The sequence below is a fragment of the Notamacropus eugenii genome, chromosome 4 (genome assembly GCF_028372415.1).
Source record: "Notamacropus eugenii isolate mMacEug1 chromosome 4, mMacEug1.pri_v2, whole genome shotgun sequence".
Taxonomy (NCBI): Eukaryota; Metazoa; Chordata; class Mammalia; order Diprotodontia; family Macropodidae; genus Notamacropus; species Notamacropus eugenii.
In genome coordinates, this window is record NC_092875.1 from 199,483,185 (window position 1) to 199,502,025 (window position 18,841).

At 37.9% G+C, this 18,841-nt stretch overlaps 1 protein-coding gene across 6 annotated transcripts in view; it reads left to right on the forward strand.

The window, feature by feature from the left end:
• Window positions 1-18,841, forward strand: part of CARMIL1 (capping protein regulator and myosin 1 linker 1) — a 396,768-nt gene that overhangs the window by 363,487 nt on the left and 14,440 nt on the right. For 4 of the 6 annotated variants that reach the window (XM_072603992.1, XM_072603993.1, XM_072603997.1 and 1 more), the window contains exons 32-35: window positions 5,507-5,619; window positions 10,620-11,052; window positions 16,971-17,052; window positions 18,248-18,481. In XM_072603992.1, the coding sequence (XP_072460093.1) occupies window positions 5,507-5,619; window positions 10,620-11,052; window positions 16,971-17,052; window positions 18,248-18,481 (862 nt within the window). The remainder of the gene's footprint in view (window positions 1-5,506; window positions 5,620-10,619; window positions 11,053-16,970; window positions 17,053-18,247; window positions 18,482-18,841) is intronic. The other 2 variants (XM_072603994.1, XM_072603995.1) reach the window with 1 other exon arrangement.

Here is an 18,841-nt window from a genome sequence, read left to right on the forward strand (position 1 = left end):
AAATAGACATGCCTAACCCTGCCCTTTTTCTTCCATATAATAGTTCTGCATCACCAACTTCCTGCTGAACATCTGAAAGGATCTAAACGTGTCTAAACCAGAATTTTTTACTTTCCCCCTGCCTTTTCTCTAAGCTTCTATGGTGTTTTTTTTTGAAGGCGCTACTACCTTACCTCTCACCCAGGCTCACAGCCTCAGGTGTCATTGATGTTTTCATCTTTCATCAACCTACACAATCAATCTCATTAGTTCTACTTCCATAATATCTCTCATATACCCTTCCTTTTCTCTACTCACATAAATGATAACTTTAGTTCAGTCCCTCCTCACCTCATTTACTATAAAGGGCTCCTAATTGAATTACTGACTTCTGGGTTCTTTGCTCTCCAAACTTCTCTACCAAACTGCCAAAATAATCTTTTCAAAGCATAATAAATATGACCATGTCATTCCCAGACCCAAAAGCCTTCAGTCACTACCCTTTACCTTTAGGGTAAAATCCTCACTCTTCAGCCAAACATTTAAGGTTCCCCACAGTCCAGATCTAACCTAATCTTTCTAGTCGTACCTGACAGTACTCCCTTTCATATTCTGTTTTACTCAAATTGCAATTCCAGCTTTCCCTGAATTCTATCTCGTACTTCCTCTGAATTTACACAGTAGCCATCCTCATCCCTGAAATGTAATCTCTTCCTATTTCTGCCATTCAGAATCCCTTTTTCAAGGATCCACTGCCCAGTTGTTAATTCTCTCTCCTCAAATTACCATGTGTCTTATCTGTGTATAGGTGCTATTTCCCCACTTGAATCAAAGCTCCTTGAGGGTAGGACCTGCTTCATATTGACACTTAACAAATGTTTGCTTAATGGAATTGAGTTGCTTTGGAAATAGGAAAGGAAGTAAGTATTCATTAAGCCCCTACTATGTGCTAAATGCTTTACAAATATTCTTATTTGAGAATTAAGAATTGTCTTAATCCTCTGAACCTCCTTTTCCTCCTTACCTCAACCTCTGGTTTCTTAATATCTCCCAGTATTGCCAGTCTATAGCATTCTTCTTCTGGGGATCATTTCCCATTCTTGACTTAATAGCCAATCAATTCAGTAAGTCATCATCCTTTGTTCTTGAATGATTGGCCTCTACTCTGTTCATGTCCTTCCTAGTGATCTTCCCTCAGCTTTTTCCTACCGTTTACCTTTTTTCCATCTATTCTCAAGCTTCTGAGTGCTCTTCTAGAAAAGGCCATGAAAACATTCTGACTGGGTCATTACAAATTCATCCTCTCTCAGCATAAGTGAGGTCCATCTTGCTTTGTAGCAATGCTTTTTATTAATCTCTGACCCTCTACCCCATTCCCCTCTTCCATATCCAACAACGCCCTTACCTGTACCTCCTTTCTAGGAAGAGACCTCATTTCCCATTTTGCTGGAAATGTTGAGAATAGTCCTCCTGAGTTCTCTCTTGTCTCCCTACTTCTACATCCCAGAACCATGTCTTCATTTGTTCTCTCTTCCTTTGCTTCAGTGCCGTAGGATAATGTGGACCTCTTCCTTGCTTTTACTTCTTTGATAAGTATCTCATCTCATCATTTCCAAAAGTTTCCCTCATTTCTCATCTCTTTCTCATGTTCATTCTCTTTCTGAAAATTACTTTGTTTCCTATTGTCTATCGAAAGGTTTAAATTTTCTGCTTCTTTAAAAACAAAAAAACCCCAATACCCCACTTAATCCCCCCTAGGACTCTGCCATCCCCATAAGTTATACTTCCGTATCTCCCCCACTTTCAGTACTAAATTCCTAGAGTAATGTGTGTTTATTCACCATCTCTGGAAATGATACTTCCTTCTTCCTCAGTCCCTCACGATCTAGTTACTGAGTCCAATTTCTTTTCTTTTTCTTTTTTTTTGAAGCAAGACTATCTTTTTCAATTTTTAGTTTCAATTCTAAAATCTCTCCCTTCTTCCACCTTCTCCCCTGCTCATTGAGAAGACAAGAAATATGATACTCATTGTAATATGAAGCCATGCAAAACATATTTCCATATCATTTGTATTGCCAAAAAAAGAAAATAAAGACAAGGAAGTGAAAAAATTGTGCTTCAATCTATACTCAGAGTTCATCACTTCTCTCTGGCAGTGGATAGAATTTTTCATCATGAGACCTATAGAATTGTTGTGGATCATTGTATTGATCAGAGAAGCTAAGTCTTTCATCACAGTAGGTTATCATTACAGTAACAGTATTGCTACTTGTGCTCTCTTTACTTGGCATCTGCTCATATAAATCTTCCCACATTTTCCTGAAGTCATCCCCTTCTGACTCTGAAGCTGTTCTCTCAAAATCTCCAATAACCTACTAAATGCTAAGTCATACAGTCTTTTCTCTGTTCACCTTCACCTTGACCTTTCTGAAGCATTCAGCTGGTATTGAGGCAGCATGGCATGGTTGGAGGACTGGGAGCCTTGGAGTCAAGAAAGCTGAGTTAAATCCTGTGTCAGATAGTTAACAGACCTGTGACAGTAGACCAGTCACTTAACATCTCTAAGCTTCAGTTTCCTCATTTGTAAAATGGAGAGAATACTGTTTACCTCATAGAGCTATTATGAAGAAACCGTAATGGAAACTTTAAAACATTATATAAATATGGGGCAGAGAAGTGGTGCAGTGGATAGAGCACTAGCCCTGGAGTCAGAAGGACCACAAGATGAGCCTTCCTGACTGGTACCCTATTCACTTTGCCACTAGCTGCCTTTACACGTAGTAGTGCTAAGTAAAGGTTTGTTGAATTATAATCATGTTATCCATTTAGGTTTGTAAAAGCTAGCTCTCTAGAGACTTCTTCCTCATAGATACCGTGCCTGTTGGCAGTTCTGGTAAGTTGACACCGTGTGGATATTATTGCTCCAGAATCCTCTGGCTAAAACTGAATGAACGTAACCCATTGTGGCCAGCCAGCCTTGGCACTGACTGCCTGGCAAGTTTGCAGTGGAAATAGATAATAATAAGATAAGGTAAGATGATGGAATAAGTACCATCTACCTCCCCAGTAATCCTAAGACTTTGTCTTTCATGGTAATGACAGAACACATTATTTTTTGCGTGGAAAAAAAAAACGTTCCTCCAAGAACAAAAGTTTCTTCTTCCCCATAAGAGAGGGATTCAGTACAAGAGAGAGGAAAGAGCACTTTGGTAGGTAAGAGATCTGTCTGGGTTCTAATCCTGACTGCCACAAATTAGTTATGTCAATGAGCAAATCACTGAAACTCTGTAAGCCTCAGGACTCTTATTTCTGAAATGAGGAAATTGAACTGGAGGATCTCTGAGATTCATTCTGTTTCTAAAACATACATGACTAGCAAATAAAAGAAAAGAGATTTGTATATCTTTGTGTCCTTCCATCTGGGATGTTGTTAAACCCTGCAAAGAGTCTTTTCTTGATAGTTGTCATTCTTCTGTAGAGGGAAAAAAGTAGATATTGGGTGTGTAGATAATGTGTTTCTTCCCTGACTAGGTTGCTAATTATGGAAGAGATACTAGACAATAAACATAGTATATTAAATTTTTCCATATCATTTTATGACATTTTAAATTAGCATTTTTTCTGATGAAAATAATTGTGTGAAAAAATAACTTTTAAAATTAAATTTTAAACATATGAAAATTTTTGGTGAATATCTTTTCTTTATCCAAATATGAAATTGTCCAGGTTATATTTGCTATACAGAAGTTTATCCTTTCTTTATTGCAACATGGTATCATGGAACTATAGAAGTTGGAGCTGGAAAGGGACCTTAGAGATGATTATCTCTGTTTCAGGTTGTTCTTTGCTTTTGGTTGTCAGGTTACTTTCTCGTGATTCATGAAGGTGCAATAAAACCCTTAAGTTCCTTTTCAAATAGATATCCAGGTGAATTAAATAGATCATTGTTTAAAACCACTTAATGGTCTTGTCCCTACATAATGCACATTATCCTTTGCTGAGTCCTCACACCCTCTAACTATAGGTATTCCCCAGGGTTCTGTCCAAGCCCTCTTCTCTTCTCCCTTTATACTACTTCATGTGGTCATTTCATCAGCTCCTATGGATTTTAACTAAAAACTCTATGCTAATGATTCTTAAGTCTACCTATCCTGTCCTAACCTCTTTGCTGAACTCCAGTCTCAGATCTTCAGCTGCCTTTTAGACATCTCAAAAAGGATGTCCAGTAGACATCTTGAACTCAATGTTTCCAAATCAGACTCTTTATCTGTCCTCTTAAATCCCACCACTTCTATTTTTGCTATGGCTATAGAAGGCAACATCATACTCCCAGAGGCCCACACACAACCTAGGTGCCATCTTTGACTCTTGATTACATCTCATCCCCCATATCCAATCTGTTACCAAGGGTGATAGATTTCAGCTTTGCAACATCTCTTGAATATGTCCCTTTCTTTCCTCTGACACTGCCACCATTCTGGTGCTGGGCCTCATAACCTAACATCTGGATTATCTCAATGACTGGCTGATGAGGTTGCTTGCCTCAAGGCTCTCCTTACTCCAGTCCATCCTCCATTCAGCCCCCAAAGTGATTTTCCTAAAGCATAAGTCCAGCTGTGTCACCCCACTAATCAGTAAGCTCCATGGCCCCCTATCACCTCCAGGATCAAATACAAAATCCTCTATTTGGCATCATAACCCTTCATAACCTAGCCCCATTGCTCCATCCATCTAGTCTTATTACTTATTACTCCCCTCCATGTACTTTTTGTTCCAGGAACACTGATCTCCTTGCTGTTCCACAGACTTCATCTCTTAGCTCTGGGATTTTCTCATGCTATTCCCCATGCCTGGAATGCTCTCTGTCCTCATCTCCACCTACTGACTTCCTATAAATCCCATCTTCTACAGGAGGACATTCTAATCCCTCTTAATTGTAGTGCATTTCTTCACTCAAATATTTCCTGTTTGTAGCTTGTGTATATTTGCTTAATGTCTGCCTCATTAGATTAGGAGCTTCTTGAGGACAGAAACTGTCCTTTGTCTTTATTTGTGTCCTGATCACTGAGCCCAGAGTCTGGAACATAGTACCTGCTTAATAAATGTTTATTGACTGAAAGACTTATCTTATTGAGCCAAGTTGCTTCTCTGTAGTTCAAGAACTGTTTGCCAATGAGTATAATGCCCACCACCCCAAAACAAAAAAAGCAAAGCTGTTTTCCCTCTGCTCTTCATGTTTTTTTTTTTATATTCATAATATTTTGCCAGATATTAACATTTGGCCCTTTGTCTTTGTGCCCAACACAACTAACAAGCATATATTTCCCTCAGGACCCTCAGCTTATTTGTGTGACACAGTCATATAGAACATTACCACTGGCCCCCATAAAGTTAACAGTGAGCAGAATTTGGTATGTGGGTTATCTGTGTGAAGCATGAGCTTGGCACTTGATTTTATCATGGTCTATCACCTGTATGTCTTGAGCTAAAGAAAGTGTTTCACAAGAAGCTATTTTTGCTTTTTCAGGTCTGTGCTGCTACCCCTGCTCCCCAGGATGGTGAACAGAATGGCCTTATGGGAAGAGTGGATGAAGGTGTAGATGAATTTTTTACCAAGAAAGTAACTAAAATGGATTCCAAGTGAGTTTATAGCAGTCAAAAAAAACCACACTTATCAAGAATGACTTTAATTACTGATAATTACAGTTAAAATTTATGTATTCCAAGGGGAAATTTGAATATGTTCATTTCTTAACCAATGTTTGACAGTATCTTGGAATAAACTACCTAGCTTATAGAATTTATGAGCATGTATATATATATATGTATATATATATATATATACACACACACACACACACACACACATTTATTTTTTTTTATTTTTTTTTACCATGTGTAAAGAGTCCATTAGACTGAGCACAAAACTTACAGAATGAGGTCTGGATCTCCCCATATTAGGAAACCTTTGTCTTGCCATATTGGCTCAGGGATAAGGGAGAGTAAGAAAGGAAGAGCTTGGAACTCTTGTCTCATGGCAGCAGTGAAATTTGTGTATTCAAAGCAAGAGGTTAAAGTTTGCACAGAATGTTGAACCTGATATTTCCAAGTGTTGAATGAGCAGAAGACTCAGAGCTAGGAACACAAATCTTTAGTTTTAGAAAGCAGTAGCTGTAACCCAAGGCATTTAGTCAGTATTGAGTTGAACTGAGACAGATTTTTTTAAGAGGTGCAGAAGGGAAGGAGAGAGTTATCCAGATCTTAGAGATGACAGATTGAGAGGATCAGCCTCGAGGAGTCTTCACATCAATGCTAAAGTACTATATGAGATGACTGATTCAGAAGTCATTAATAAAAATCAGTACCGGGGCTAAAAGTAATAGCTTTATTTCTAACCAAATTGTCACTTGCCCGCAGCCTGATGTTTTGGGGGTCCTAAGGCCCATTCAGTTGCATGACTGTAATGAACATTTTCGAATAGGCAGCAAGATTAGTGACACAGTGTCAAAGTTAGCCACAAATTTTCACACAATTAAGGCAGGGTTGTTTTTTTTTTCTTAGATAAGTTAATAGTACAGCTATTGATTAACAATAATAACTTAAAATTAAATATTCAGTCTTTACGTGTAATTTGTATCAAGTTATTTGATGTAACCTTTCCAAATGAATGTGTATTTGTTTGATAGCCTGCACATACATACAAGCAAACATATGTGCATATGTACATGCATGCATACATACATACCTACGAAGTTATACTGTTTTTTTTTTTTTACTATGATGCATTCTTTATCTTTGGGGCATCAAATTCAGAAATGAAATTTAAACTGGAAAATATGAATATAAAAGATGTGTACCCATTGCATAAGTGGTTGTGCTCAGATCTCACTAAGAGGTTGGTTTAGAAACATCATATTTCCATGTGCAGAGCACAGTAGTGCCCTAAGAAACTCTAGTGTGCTAATCATTAGCCTCTCATGTCACTGTGGCTTAGAATCATCCTTTTCCAACAAGTGATTCTCTTTTGTAGCAGTCTGGACAACTTGGACCTTTATTCATATGGTTTAGACACTCATTGGGAATTAGCATTTCTGTAAAATGATATCATTATCTTTAATAGGGATGTTTCTGACCTCGTGCTCTTGTTGATGGTTTTTGTGCTGCCTTTTCCACTTTTATCTCCTCTAATAGTCTCTGAGTAGAAGATTTATAAATGCATTAAACAAAATAAAAATATGTCTAATACATAATCAGACTATTTCAGGAAGATGCTATTATTGAATTAATCCATGGAAATACAGTACATGACACACAGCTTGAGTGTATGCTTAGTAATTACCAAATGATGATGGAATTGAACTGCTAACCAAATGATTATTCATTAAATTATTTTATGCAAAATGGGATGATTTCAGTTTGATACTTAAAATAGGACTGGCCCTGAAGAAAAAAATTGTGAAGTAGGGAAAGTATGTCTTCTGCGCCCTCAAAGTCCCCAAGAGTGTCCTTTTCCCCTTTTTAGTGGCATTCCTGACTGTTACCTGCCTGACCCCCCCAAGGAGCTAATGTATACTTGTAAATTCAGCATTCATCAGTACCAGGGGAGGAGGAGACTCAGCTGCTAGGAAAAGAGAAATCCATTTATGAATCAGGATTCAAGGAGATATAAACCAAAGACTTGAGGTTGAGCCTTGGTTTGTGGGAAACCCTAAATCCCATTGTGGGAAGCTAAATATAACCGGATTTCCTGTATATCATCAGGAGAGTATCATCAAGGTGACTTTCTGACTTGTCTCTCTGTATTTTCACCTTTTTTTTTTCTTGGCTGTATGCGTTCCCCACCACTAGTCTCCACTAATATGTCAATATAATCACGGACTAGATCCATCATACCCCTTCTTGATTAAACTGCATTAGTATGGCCATGAACTCAGACTCATTCCTCCAAACCAAATAACTCCCTACACCTTGATGGATATTTTTGTTGAAACAGTGATACTAGAGGGACTGTGTTGGTGCCACACCATTCAGAGTGTGATATCTTTCGTGTTCTCTTCTTAGGGCTATGCTCCAGCCAGAACTCTAGAAGCTAGATCCTTTCATTCAAATGAGTCAAGGATATTTTGAACCATGTATTCTCCCCATCCATCCATAATTAGCAATGATGAGAAGAAATTTGTAAGCCATAGATTTGTCAAGATGAAGTCATTATAACAAACACTATAGAACCCAGTGTAAATTTAATGTAAGAAGGATAACTAACTTCAACTAGTAAATCTTAGAACTTATATTAAAGAAAAATAAGGAGTCTACCACCCTTTCTTCCAATTTCTAAGGATTTCTGGTTTAGAAGTTACAGGAAGATACCCACGTCAAATCTTTGCTCAAAAGTTCCATATTTTCCCTACCCCTCAAAATTTGTATTACATATAGCTTGTTTTCCTTTTAAGTAGATAACAAATTCGATATTATTGAATTTATGTTTAAATATATCTTTATTGTTACATTAGATTCATGATGCTTTCCCATGACTCAGCCATGGATAAAGACATATAGGTACTTTCCTGAAAGGGCAGTGACAATTGACCTCATGTTTATATGCCACTTTAGCAGCTCATAGGATGTATTGTCATTTAGCTTATATAGCTTCCAACTACCCTCCTTGTCTACAGGAGCTGTAGTTATAAAAAAAAATGAGTGTAGGAAAAAGTCCAAGGTGGAAGCCATATTTCCCATGAAGGATGTTTTCTGGGTCAAAAAGAGGACTGAATAATTATAACATTTGAATAATTATAACAAAATGTTGCTGTCATATGTCAAAATGAGAGGAGTTAGTACTAGAAATACTGTTCTAGTGTTAGGTGAATGTGCAATGTCTACATTTTAGATGAAGATGGATACACTATTGAAAGATCACAGAATCACCAACTTTTCGAGTTGACAGTCCATGTCCATCCAATTCAACCCTCAGCCAAAGGCAATCCCTAGTGTAACATACTTTGCAAGATGTCATTCAGCCTCTGCTTAAAAACTGTCAACTCTCTCTCAAGGCCATCTATTCCATTTTTAGATAATTATAATTGTTAGGAAGTTTTTTTCTTGACAAATAGCTCAAGGATGTTCTCTCACCTGAGTACCTGTGGCTCTCATGAGACTTACGTGCTGTTTGGAAGGACTTGGACCTGTGACTCACCATTGGGTTATCATGGTAGAGATGAAGCACTGACCATTGAGCCTTGTTAGAGAATTGGAGGTAGAGTGCTCCTCCCCCCAAATACCACTCTTAAAGAGAAGGGAATGTATAGACATCTCATACCTGCTACTGAATAGGTTGGGCTGAGGTTAATGGCTCCAAATTTAGTATAGTCAAGATTAACTGATCATACTGGGGATACTGCAAGTTCTTTTCCTTATTTGGCAAAAACGTATAAATTATTCTTAGTACTGTAAGGAGCTAGATCAACTGACTTCAATGATTAGCTGAGGTAAGAGTTGACTTTCTGCAGGGTGTTAGATGCAGCCATTTCCATTGGTTTTTGTTCCAGGTATGTTGCAGCTCAGAAAGGTCTCTGGGTCTGCCCTCTTTTGACAGTTGTTGGGGAAGGGAAAGGGTAGGAGTTGTAGCACGTGTGATTCTGTAGTCATCTTGAAGAGTTACTCCAGGATTAAAGGGATTATCAGACCTGAAGGGATCCCAGGTGAGGAGCAGGAGAGTCCCTTCCTGTGTAATAATAATAAGTAAGAAAACACTACTTCATATGAAGTACTTAATGGTTCACAAAGACTTTCCTTGCAGCCACCCCAGATAATACAAGTATCATTGCAGATGAATAAACTGAGTCTCAAAGGAGCTAATGCCCAGGATCATAGATGTATTGATTGTATAGCAGAATTGGGACATATATTTAAAGCTTCTCAGTGCTCTTTGCACTACACTGTGAAATTCAAGTGAGCAGAGACCAAAAAATGTAAAACATGATTACTACGTGAAGGAGGAGAAATTCAAGGTGATCGAAGTTAAGGAGTCAGTGATACCAAAATGGCGGGAGAAGGGGAGGGAGAAATAAAAATGAAAAGATGAAAAATAAAAAGAAAGTCATTGAAGGTTCTAAATTTTTGAGGGAAGAGAACAAAAGAAAGAAGAGTAAGAAACAGGCAAACAGGACAGCTTTGAATATTCATTTAATATAAATTCAATAATATTAAATTCAATAATGTTGAATTTGTTATCTACTTAAAAGGAAAACAAGCTCTATGTAATACAAAATTATAGTTTCATGTATGGTTCTTTTTTTAAAAGTTCTATTTTTCATGTGGAAATACTCATCTTATTCAGTGTTCGATTCCAGTATTTTTTTAATGAGCACCAAAATACATGGCTTATTGGCTCCGTTCAGACACTGATTTTCTTGGCTGGTTTAATCCCTTCATGCATCTGTGCCTCAGTTTAATAATACGATAGATGAAGATCCTGACTGCTTCCTGTACCTCAAGTGTGTCCTCCCAGTTCCCCCTTTTTAGGTCCTCAGTAAAGATGCTGTGTCACCAGCAGCTTGTGTCATTGCTTTGTACTGTGTTTGTTGGGTTTTATTGTTCCAGTCAGACCAACAAGGACTTAATATCTTGGTTTGGATTTGTAGGAGATCATCTACAAAAGGTTCAGATTCCCATGAGTCAAGTGAAGGAGGAGGGGATGAAAAGAAAAAACGGGATTCTCGGAAAAGTGGTTTTCTCAATTTAATCAAATCCCGATCCAAATCTGAGCGCCCACAAACTGTCCTGGTCACAGAGGAGCCTTCATCCCCAAAAGGAGCAGTGAAAAGCCCTGCTATGGACACATCTAAGAAGGAGGTAAAGTCCACAGAACAAAATGGAAGCACGGAACGGACAGAAGAGTTAAAAACACCAGACTCACTTGAGGATAATCAAATGGAGGAAATTGGGAAGCTAGAGCGGAGTGATAGCAGGAGCAGCCCCCAGGGAGGGCGAAGGTACGGAGTTCAGGTGATGGGTAGTGGCCTTATGGCAGAAATGAAAGCCAAGCAGGAAAGGAGAGCAGCTTCTGCACAAAAGGTAAGAGAAAGAGGATACCCTTTCAATTTGATTGATTTCCTATACAATAGAAGACTGAAAGTAAAGTGGAAAAATACAAAAAAATTGTTAAGTATAAATCCATAAACTAAAGAGCTATACAGGCCCTTAATACCTATTATAGATTTTGATAGCAGGCTTCTTTTAAATAAAGAAAAAACACTGAACAGAAAAAATCCCAAAGGTCTACAAGTATGGTCCTAGTAATATGTATAATACATGGGCATTTTCACAAGAGAATGTGTTGTGTCTTTGGCATAAGAATCCTATTCTTTGGGGACATGCTTAAGTCCTGGGAAAAAAATCTTACCGATGTCAATCAGGCCTTCTTATGAGAATCTCATATGGGACTTTAATGGTAATTGGAGTTGGGGTGTAATATAAGAGATGGTTGAAACCAAGTAATTATAATATCAAGGCAAAAATCTGCTTTTCAGCAATTTTGTAATGTCCTCGCTGTCTTAAACACAAATGATGCTTTGTTTGCCCATGGATTTCAAAAATCAAAAAAGAAAAAAAAAAGTCCAGGTAATTTGGTACTGAAATTAATCAAAATGCCTAACCACTGTATTTTTACTATCCTTTTAATGATGGGGAGTTATTTTTTGCTCATGATTCCCATGTTGACCAGAAAAATCTCAGAATAAAATCTACAAGTACTAAGTGTTCCAAAAAATAGATTATAACAATAATTATTTCATTTGTCTTTGAAATTTTTTAGGGAATGTGGGGGAGAGGAGGTTATGTTCTGATCTTTCCTGTGGTTACTATAAGTACTGAGTCCCTTTTTAGTAGCAGAGATAACTTCATCCAGTGTCAGAGGTTTTGGATTTTATATTATCAGTGACACTGGCTTGAGGTTTTGGGTTTTTTGTTTTGTCTCATTTTATTTTTTGAGAGCCTAGAAGGGAATGTTTTCTGCCAAAAGAAGAAATTCCTTCTACTTGATTTAAAATATTAGAGAAAAATAAGCATATTATGCAGTGCAGTGGAAAGAGCTTATCATCAGAAAACCTGGGTTTGCATCCCAGTACTACCATTGAAATAATTGTATAACTATAAAATACTATGTACAAATTCAAGCTACTGTTATAAACTGGGATAGCTCAGTGAACAGTTCAACTAAAGTCCCTCTCAAATAATCACCATGTATCCTAAATGGTGCTGCATCCTGCAGACAATAACAGGGGTGATACCACGTGTCTCCAGATTGATCAGAATTCTGAACAAATACTCCCCTGAATGCATGTCTATCCTGGGTCAGATAGCTAAGATGCTGCCTGAATTCTCATCTATTCTCCTACATTTCTTTAAGATAAGAAGAGATTTACTGTTTTCACTCACAAGCTGCTCCTGTTTCATCACAGCCACTAATGATGAACAGCTGCACTTTGGATGGAAAAATGGCAAATGCTGGTTTTGTTTTCATATGGTTTCTGATGTGTAAATTGCCTTAAAGCTACAAAAAACAAATATGAATTGGTATTTGTGTTTGCATAAGGCTCATACTAATGATCTCTTGGCTCCATCTAGTGTTTGCAAAACCTAATGTTTAAGAGTTGGATGAAAAAATATTAAACCATACCTATTCATAATTAAGGCAAATCTGCATTATTAATAACTAAGGAATTTTACATTAGCATATTAACCAATAACTTAAACCAACTGTTTCTAAATCTTAATATTGTGGCATTAAGCTAAAGACATTGGAAACAAAGCTATTTTTAGGTATACTAATAAAAAAACAATTTTCATCCTCCTCTTGCATAAATATTTAATTAGGCATTATTCATACTTAAGACATATGTCTGGAAACATTAAGAAATTTTGCAGAGAATAGCACTTGTCAGTTAACTAATGATTTTACCAGATGCTCGGTAGTTACATATTCAATTTTCATGTTCACGACATGTAGAACTGTGTAAAGTGTAATATAAGTGTAAGTTATCATAAACAAAACAATTTGATTCAGGGCTAAATATAGTCATTATCATGGTTGAATTACCCTCACTCTTCTTAGAATCAATCCTTAATGTCTTAATAATCCCAATTCTACTTGAGACAGTCTAGAAACAGAAACAACGTGGAGGTGGGTAATCATTCCAAGAACAGTGTTTATGTGGTTTTTATGTTAACTGCCTATGATCCTGCATAGGAAGACCAATGAAAATAAAAATCTTTGCCTTTTATAAGCTTATAACTTATAACCCTAAAACATTAGGATGTCAGCATTGGGGCCAAGGGTCTAATTAAGATCATTGTGTTCTAGTTTACTAATGTTCCTGTCTACTCTGTGGCTTCCTGGAAGTTTTAAAATCTGAGATTTGAAAGGGCCTCAGGGTCATCTAAACCTGTCATCTGAACAAGATTTTTCTCTCCGACATACCTGACCAAGGATCCATCTGGTTTCTGCTCAAAAACCCTATTACGTAGTGACCCACTGCCTTCTGAGTCTGCCCATTCTATTTTCAACAAGTTCAGATTGTTAGGAAGGTCTTCTTGCTTCCATCAAGCCTAAATCAGCCTCTTTGAAAGGTCTTCTTACTCTTCCTTTTTATACTCCCTGAAGCCACCATAGATCAGGTCTAACCCCTCTTCCAAATGATGGTCCTAATACATGAAGAAAGCTAGCTTTCGTATTCCCCCTAAGTCTTTACTTTTCCACATTAAACATACAGCTTTCTTCAGACCATCCTCATATGGTCTGATCTTCTGACTCTTCAGTATCTTGGTTGCCCTGCTGTTAATACTAACCAGCTTATCAGTGTCCTTCCTAAAATGCAGAATACTACAATCCCTTAAGATGTTTATTCTAGATGTAGAGATATCACTTAGCTGCTTTTAATATGTTTCCTTTTCTTGAGCTGCTCCCACTGGGATCAAACCACATATGTAGTCCTATTGCAGAGCCTGTGTATAATTTCCTGTGTTTATCGATCTGAAGTATATCATAAAGCCTTCACTGCTAAATGAAAGAGAAGTGTAATAGATAAAGCCTGCCTCTGATATATACTGGCTGTATGACCCTCTGTAAATCACTTAACCTCTCAGTTGTCTTGGAAACACCCTAAAACGAGGTCCTTCAAGACATCCTCATACCAACAAAATCATAGACCCAGTCCCTGTTACTATTAAAAGTGGGTCTGCTGTAGTCTTTCATGGACATTTCCTTAAGACAGAATAAACACCTTGTAATTTTTACCATGACTTGGGTCTAACTGGCCTCCATTATATTTGAGGACCCAATGACAGTGGTACTTTAATAATAAATGAATCAGATATAACTTATTTTTCAAAGAAAAATAGCTTGCTCTTCAAATAAAAGTAAATCCTTTGCTTACAAACAGAATTCAGAGTTAGGGATGAGAACAACCATGTACCTTTTAAGGTCCTAGGAAGAGCTTCTTCAGGATGCTTACATTGTCAGAATGAGCCATTTGAAGGCTGAGCCTCTGACATCTTTGGATGAGTTTATTAAAGCTATGTGAGCATCGGGGATTGTTCTTAACCTAACTCTCTTCCTCATTTTTGTGTCCAAGTAAGGATGTGGATCATCTTATTGGATAGGATTATTGAGAATAATTATAAAAATACAGAAATCTTGTGTCACATCTTTTGAATATTTAAAACTCTTCAGGGGGAGAGGAGGAAGTTGTAATTTTTTTTCTTTTTTGCATAATACTTTGGCAAAGGAGACTGATTGTTTCATAGGATTATTAGTTGCAGGATTGTTGTCTCTCCCTTTCTCCCTACCCGTGATTTAAACAGAAGCATTCAGTGCCAGTAAGATCAAAGGAATTGAATTAGAAAAATTGACTTCTCCATCTACTCTTAGGATTTATAGACTCCATTCCACATGCAAAGCTTTTTTCTTTTAATTTGAACAGAATCCAAGATCTGTGTAACCAAAAAATAATAGAGGAAGCATCTTCCTTTTTCTCTACAGAGCTTCCAGGACCTTCAGAACACATGATCCCAGAAAGAAGGACTTTTTCTAGCTATATATTCTTTCTTCACAGTACCAAGTGCATAAATGCTGGATTGAAGGAGAAATACAATTAAGAGGCCACAAAACCTTCCTTTTCTTCGATGAACTTTTGTACCTTTTTTCTTCCATTTGGCTTATTTTGCTTTTTAAAAAATTCTTTTCTCAGAGAAATTTTGTGTCTCTTTTAACAAATTGTTAATTCTCTTTTCATAATTTTCTTGCATCGCTCTCATTTCTTTTCCCAGTTTTTCCTCTACCATTTTATTTCTTGCTTTAATGTTTCAGGAATTCTTATTGGGCCTGTGGCTTTGCATGTAGCTGTTTTCACATTATTATTTTCTTCTGAGTTTGTGTCTTGGTCTTCCCTACCACTGTAGTAACTTTTTATGGTCAAGTTCTTTTTTGTTGTTGTTGGTTCATTTTCCTAGCATATTTCTTGACTTTGAACTTTATGTTAAAATTGGGCTTTGCTCACCTGGGTGTAGGGAAGTACCATCTCAGACATCAGGCTTTTTCATGCTGCTGTTTTCAGGGCTAATTCTGGGAATCTACAAATTTTGGGTGCCTCCAAGGTGATATGATATGGGAAGAGGTATGGTCACTGCTCTTTTGGTCTTCACTCAGTCCTTTACCCAGGAAGGGCTCCTGCTCCTCTACAGTTGTAAGCACTAGTGCTCTTCTTGTCCTTGGAACTATGACCAGGTGTCCTATACTGTCTTGTAGCTGCAAATGCTAGTGCTCCTCTGTGCCTTGGAATGGTGACCAGATCCCCTTGTTCCTGATCAGCAGCGCTCTTCTGCACTCTTAAATTGCAACCCAGAACTGCATATGGGCAATGGAATTTCCAATCAGCCCCAGATACACCCAGTGCTAGCATCATCTCCTGTGATCTCTTTCTGACTAGTTATCTGATCTTCTCCACCCCACCCCACACATACCTTACCATCTCTGAGCTGAAAGCTTCCCAGGTTGCTACTGTCACTGTTACAGCCCCCTCCAAGGCTGCCTCTGGTGCTGCAGCTACCTCTTGTGATATGGGCCAGTGCTCACCCCAGGGTCACAGATCTCTCCTGCCAACCTCCTAAAATGTCTTAGGCTGGAAAATTTTCTTCTCCTGACCTTTTGTTTTGATTTGAGGCATTCCTTTAAAGTTTTTTTGAAAGAGAATGTTGGGATGGTTCAGTTGGGTTGCTGCTCTGTCCATCAGTTTGTCTCTTCTCCTACACACACACACACACACACACACACACACACACACACACACACACACACACACACACACACACACACACACAACCCCAAAAGCCCACCTTGCTTTATCTGCCACTACCACAGTGAGGTCTCTTGGAGGGTAGAAGGTATGTAGATTTATCAATTACTGTCAACACCAAGGATCCCAAACCGCACATGTTCTAAGCCTGTATGAGAGAAAATGTGGGCTAGTAGATAAGAGATTTGGTCTCAGAATCAAGAAGTCCTGCTTCTGATACATCCCAACGAACTCTGGGCAAATCATGTTAACTTCTCAGTGCTCTCAGGCATCTGTCTGAGAGTCTAAATTGTACAGCAGTTGCTGATCTACATTGAAAGAGGGAGTTTCCTTACCAGAAGTTCCTGAAACTAATTAAATTTCAGATCTAGTCCCAAAAAATTTTTTAATAGATTTCAACCTTACTCTTTTGTCTTCACAGAATTATTCCCTGTGAGGGCACTTTTGAGAGCCAGAGAGGGACAGGGCTTGTAAGAGATGCTGAAAAGGGCAGAGGGGAGTTTGGCAAGATGTATGATAGCTCTTTTCTGCTTTGTGACAGGTTGCTGAACAAGATGATTTTGTTTCGTTGTTGTCATTTTCATTTTAACTTCATTAAATAACTCTAGTGGGTGGGGATGGGGGTTTCTTGTATTTTTCTAGAAGCTTGGGAATGAAGCCTCTCCCCAGGATGTTTGTGCTACTGCTTTGAGCAACACAGAGCGCTCAGATGGGAGTGGAGCAGGTAAATTAGGATAACTTTCTTTTTCTTATTAGGATTTTCTTATTACCCTGATCTGTTGTGGTAAAGGCATAAAAGAAGAGATGCTAATGGTCAAAAAGGCAGGACATAAACCTTTAGGTGCTTGTGTTCCTACGATGTAGCATCATAGGAAACTTCTTTTTGGCCCCACAACCTCCCAGCACTTCCAAGGACCACATATCTTTACCAATGAGCTTTGCTCTTTTTGCCTCTTCTCTGATTCAGGGAAGATATTTCTTTCTAAATCTTACCTTCTTAACAGATTTTTTAAGAGGTAGATTTTCTTCTACTTAAATACATTTGCTGAATTCCTATGTCATTTGAGCTATTTAAATAGAGCAATAGCATACCAGAGATGGAAAGTATTTGCAGATGATACACACCAGAAATTTAGTGTTGCTATTTGTATTTCTGCATCAGGCAAGCAGACATTTTATTAAGTACCAATTGTGTACCAGCTTCTATGTAAGACAGTAGAGATAGAAAAGCAAAAATGTGAAATTGTCCCTGCCCTCACAGAAATTGCATCCTGTGATGATAAAGTGATACAAATGTTGTAGCAGGATTAGAGTTTTATAAAATACTATTTCTAGCCTAAAATACTGTAAAGCCTTTACTTCCAAAAAGTGTGAGTCATTTGCTGAAAGACTGACATCACTGCATCCTCCCCATTACTTCATTCACCCCAAGATTCATAAATCGGGCTACTAGTATAGTTAGTACTTTCATTTATAATTCACCATAATAGTAATTTTTGTACTCATGAAGTATTTTATTACCACAGAACAAGAAAAAAAAGATTTTAAAATCTGGTTGCAGTAGATATAATCTTAACTTTATATAATTATTAGAGAGCCTGTTAATTGACTGAACTGATGTATGTGTAATAGTACTATCAAGAAGTCAGTTGGCTTTTTGTAAAGGTTTTTTTTCAGGTTTCCAGGAAGAATCTAAGTATAAAATAATATCCAGGATTAAAAATGACACCAGATTAGTTGTGTGGAATGGACCAAGTTTCTTATGGTGATAGTTGAAGATATCACTTCTAGGTTTAATATGTAAATGTATGTACACATATGTATAGGGAAAATATTACTTGACTTCTAATTCTTAACTCTATCCCACTACAATCAGTTGTTCTAGAATTTTATGTAGCATGTCTGTGTTTTCTTTCTAGTACCCAAGCTGCATCCAGGTCTTTCAGAGAACCGTTTTGTTGCAAATAAAGGTGACTCCATTGCAGCGACACCAGAGAAAAACACCAAAATAGACCCCAAGGTGGAAGTCGGCATAAGACCTCGGAGCTCTTCCAGCACACCCACCAGTCCCAAGCCCCTCCTTCAGACACCCAAACCTGCCTTGGCAGCACGACCCACAGTTCCACAGAAACCAAGAACTTCCTCTCGGCCTGGTAAGGGCCTTTGCTTACCAGGGGATCAACATCTGATGGAGATATTGGTGGCTCTTGTAAGCAAGAGAAACTGGAACCTCTGAGAAATATGCCTCATCCTGGCACAGTGGTAAAAGGCATAGGATTTGGAGTCCAAGAATGTGGGGTCAAATCCCACTTCTGCCACTTAACCATGGCCTAACTTTTATGGGCCACAGTTTCCTCATCTGTAAAATGATGACTTTAAATCTGTGAGCCACAAAGGCAGGAAGGGACCCCGGAGAGTTAAACTGGTCTCTTCACTTTATCCTAAATCTGATTTATTGTTGAGAAGGGTGATGGTTAAACATGACTCATAGATAATATGTCCAGTGAGAGTAC